Below are 4,010 nucleotides of genomic sequence, written 5' to 3'. Positions count from 1 at the left end.
CTCGGGAAAGTTTCTCGACTTCATGATGTAAAATCAGGATATCAAAATCATCCCCGGCCAAATCAAGGCTTTAGAAGATATCACGATCGCGGATAGCAAGATAAGACCGTACAGGGCCCTCGGAGTTGTTGGTAAAGGATCTTACAAGCTCGGCACGATGGAAGCTCTCAAAGGCGCGCGATCTCGAAGACACACCTTTTTACACTAAGGCCTTAGGTTTTAAAGAATACGTTGCACTCTTTTTTCCTTAGCCCAGGTTTTGTCCCAAATGGGTTTTATCGGCAAGGTTTTTAACGAGGCAACAATTATGTGCTACCTAAGGAGAACTCAACAGTATTCAAGGTTCCTTTTCAATCAACCTCGAATACTAGGGGGCATCACCCTCAGAGATTGTATTTTCAAGGAAAACACTTCACACCTAAGAGGACCTCGATAGGAAAACGTTGTAATGAGCCAAACGATTAGATGAACCGTGCCCGTATAAAATAGTCGAGCCTCAATGGCAGAACATGTACGCATGTATCGAATTACTTAAAGAACCATTCTGTTTAAATCCAAAACACATTGCGTCTCAAAGAAGTCTATTGTTATACGAGCTCTAAACTTATAACCCTACGGGGAACGGCTCAAGAGCCAAAACATAAAAGCACCTCCGAATACTCGGGGACTACCATCAACAGCCAATATACCCGAGCCACCAAAAACTCGGACTTATAAGACCTCAAAGAGGCATCCCCTCGAAACAAAGGCCAAGGCCGATATACTCGGGGACTAACTTTCCGAACAAATTCATAAAGTTATCGGGTAACAAGTCCAAGCGACATTCCCGAAGGCTACGGCCATATTAAAGACTACGCTCATATAAAAAGGCTACGGCCTAAACAATGCGGCTCGGAGACGTCCGACTTCCGCTATTAATAAAAGGCCTTCAAACACTTCGTAAAAACAAGTTAAATCAGGCTACCCTCGGCAAAAGCAAACTATAACGGGCTTCGATAATTTCAGCCCTCGAATAATTTAAAAGCTTCGATAATGTAAGCTCTAGATAAAACCTCAAGAGGTGCTCGATTATCAGTGCACAAACAAGGTCCCGACACGTCGAACCTTCGAAAACCCAACGGGTACAAAAACACATGCTAAGGCATAACTAAATTTTTACTAAGTCTTTTAGCCAAAATGAGGAAAAAATTATATAGCCATTCTAGAGGCTGAATCGGCCCAACTTAAAGAGCCTAAGGGCCAACTTAAAGAGCCTAAGGGCCAACTTAAAGAGCATAAGGGCCGATATATATGAGCCGAAGGGCCAACTTCGAAAGCTTAAGGGCCAAAAACTTATAGTTTGAGACTCCGCTCTCATTTCGATCCGGACTCAAGAGTCACGATACCCCGAGCTTACATCGGATCAATCTAAACTTAAATCAAAGATTATTATATCTATCGATAAAAATCTAAGGGTTAACTATATCTCAAGCTCAAACCAATTCTCGGACCAATCACTCAAGTTATACAAACGAAGTATTCCGTAAATAAACACAAGTCAAACATGAGATAAAAAGTTCGCCTTATATTTCCAAAAGATGATTACAGAAGATAATTACACGAAGGACACTTGCACAAAAACGAAATGAAGAAACCTAAAACTACTTTGGGGTCGCATATTCAGGGGTCGCATCTTCGAGAGCCTCATCCTCGGGGACTTCGTCTTCGTCTTCTCCAGTCTCGGAACCACTGGCTGAATCATCCTCATCAGAAAGCAGAGAAGCAGCCTCCTCTTCTAGGGTCTTCGCCTTCTCGATATCGGCTGAAAGATCGAAGCCACGAGCGTGCACCTCCTCGAGGGTTTCCCTCCAGGACTGTCGCCTAGCATGATCGAGTGCACATGATAACTTAACTTCGGCCGTAGTGGAGATCTCCTTGGCCCGGGAATTAGCTGCTTCGGCATCGGCTCGATATGAGGACATAATTGCCTCAGCATCAGATTTGGCCTTAGCCATCTCAGCAGCAAAATTAACCTTGAGCTCCTTAATTTCGCGGCCTCGAGCCAAGCGCTCCTCCTTCACACTCTGGAACTGACGTTCAAGCGAGGCCAGCTGCTCCCGAAGGGTTTCTCTCTCAGAAGCAAGATCGTCCATGCTTTGCCTCCAACCCAGGGTTTCGGCCTCCTTCATCTTGAGCTCCTCCCGGAGCTGCTCCACCAGTTCGCCCTTTCGTTGAAACTACAGAATAAAGTTGTTAGAAGATCGGACAAGTTGGCCCACGACAAGCTTGGGAGGGAATATTACCTCCTCGGTAAACGCAATTTGCTGCTGACAAGCCTTTGCCAATTCGGCTCGAAGATCGATGATCTCCTCCTCCTTCTTGGCATAGAGGGTTTTAAGATTGTCCATCTCTTCCGAGACCTTTTTAAGCTCAGCCTCACATCGAGTAAGATCAGCTCGAGACTTGGAAAATGCCCTTTTGTGGAGCACCACAGCCTTCATAAAAAGGGGAAAAAATTAGAGCAACAAAAGCAAAGCACAAGCGTAACTCTAAAGGACAGAAAACTCACTTGTTTGAAGAGTCGACGAGCCTCATCAAAAATGAAAGAAGCATCCAGGCCGAGGCCATCTTCAATCTCTGCGAGACATTCTCGAAAGATGTCATGCCCTTCGTGGCTCGCCCCCACTTCAGAATATTTCATATTCTGAGCATCTTGAATTTTCCCCTCGGAGAACTCGGGACCAGGCGGTGAGTCGTCCACATTAATTACCCCAAGTGATCCGCTCAGGGCATTCTCTTTCATTTGATGGGAGTCGAGATCGGGCATTTCAGCCTCGCCCCCCAAATGGCCTCCTAGGCAAGGTGCCTTTTTACTGCTAGATGGCTCAGGGACTTTGTTTGAACTCCCCTCGAAGATCTCTTCGACTCTGGAATGAACCACATCAACTATCACCGGCTCGACGGACTTTGAAGCACCGGTGTTTCCTCTCTAACGGGCTACCAAAAGGTAGTCGTCATCTTCTTCTTCTTCTTGATCCCGAAGGCGTTGGGCCGTTTCCGAAGATAAGGCAACCGTATCGACCTTGGAATTTCGAGCCGTATTTTTCTTGGACTTCGAGGAGTTTGCAGGTGGCTCCCTTTTTCTTTTCTTTTCTTTAGAATGTTTTGGGGTCTCTTCCTAACCACCCGGGGCCGGCCGCATAGCAACGGCATCTCCAAGACCTGCAGAAAATCGAAGTAAGTATTCCACTAAGAAAATACAAGTAAACAAACAGAAGAACTCACCATGATTTCTGGCCTCCCATCGGCCTTTTGCTAAATCTCGCCAGCAATGCTCCGAATAAGAGGAAGTGGAAGCCAGTTTTCGGACCCAGCCTTCAAGGTCCGGGACCCCACCAGGAAACCAAGCAGTAGCTACGCCATCAGAAAAGGGTTAAACCGAGCGGAAAGATAAAACCGAGAAAAGGAAAAGGAAGCAGGGTATAAACCTATTATGTACTTACGTTTCATGTTCCACTCCTCGTGGAGCGGCATCCATTCAGCAGGAATTAGGTCGGAGGTCTTGACTCGGACAAACCAGCTCATCCACCCTCGGTCTTTATCCTCATCAATACTAGAAAAAAGAGATTTCAAGGATCAGCGTTGCAATTTTATCAAGCCACCACGATAAAGTCGAGGACTATACAGTCTGATCAGATGGTTGAGGGTGAAAGGCATTCCCTCGACCTGACTCGAAAAGAACCTAATCAAATGAACAATTCGCCAGAACGAAGGATAGATCTGGACAAGCGTCACTCGATACCGCTGGCAAAAGTCGAGAATAATCGGGTCTATGGGACCTTGAGTTGGGATTGCAGGGCCCAGTGTGAATGGGTAGGTATACACGCTTAAGTACCCCGCTCTGTATGTAGTGATATCCTCCTCGGGGGAAGGGATCACTACTTCTTTGTTCTCCCACTTGTAGTCCTCCTTAACTTGTGCAAGCTCGTCCTCGATTATCAAACTGACATATCGAGACATGGGCTCGCATC

General features: G+C 46.1%; 1 protein-coding gene across 1 annotated transcript; it reads right to left on the bottom strand.

The window, feature by feature from the left end:
* Window positions 1,641-2,806, bottom strand: LOC109233706 (golgin subfamily A member 6-like protein 4). Its single transcript, XM_019399572.1, has 4 exons — window positions 2,570-2,806; window positions 2,283-2,441; window positions 1,830-2,216; window positions 1,641-1,787 (listed from the first exon to the last, which is right to left on the bottom strand). Exons 1-4 carry the CDS (start codon window positions 2,804-2,806, stop codon window positions 1,641-1,643), a joined length of 930 nt encoding a protein of 309 aa, XP_019255117.1.

Source organism: Nicotiana attenuata, chromosome 10, assembly GCF_001879085.1.
Source record: "Nicotiana attenuata strain UT chromosome 10, NIATTr2, whole genome shotgun sequence".
NCBI classification, from domain to species: Eukaryota; Viridiplantae; Streptophyta; class Magnoliopsida; order Solanales; family Solanaceae; genus Nicotiana; species Nicotiana attenuata.
The sequence above is the reverse complement of the archived record's forward strand: the minus strand, read 5'-3'. Positions and strand labels throughout refer to the sequence as shown.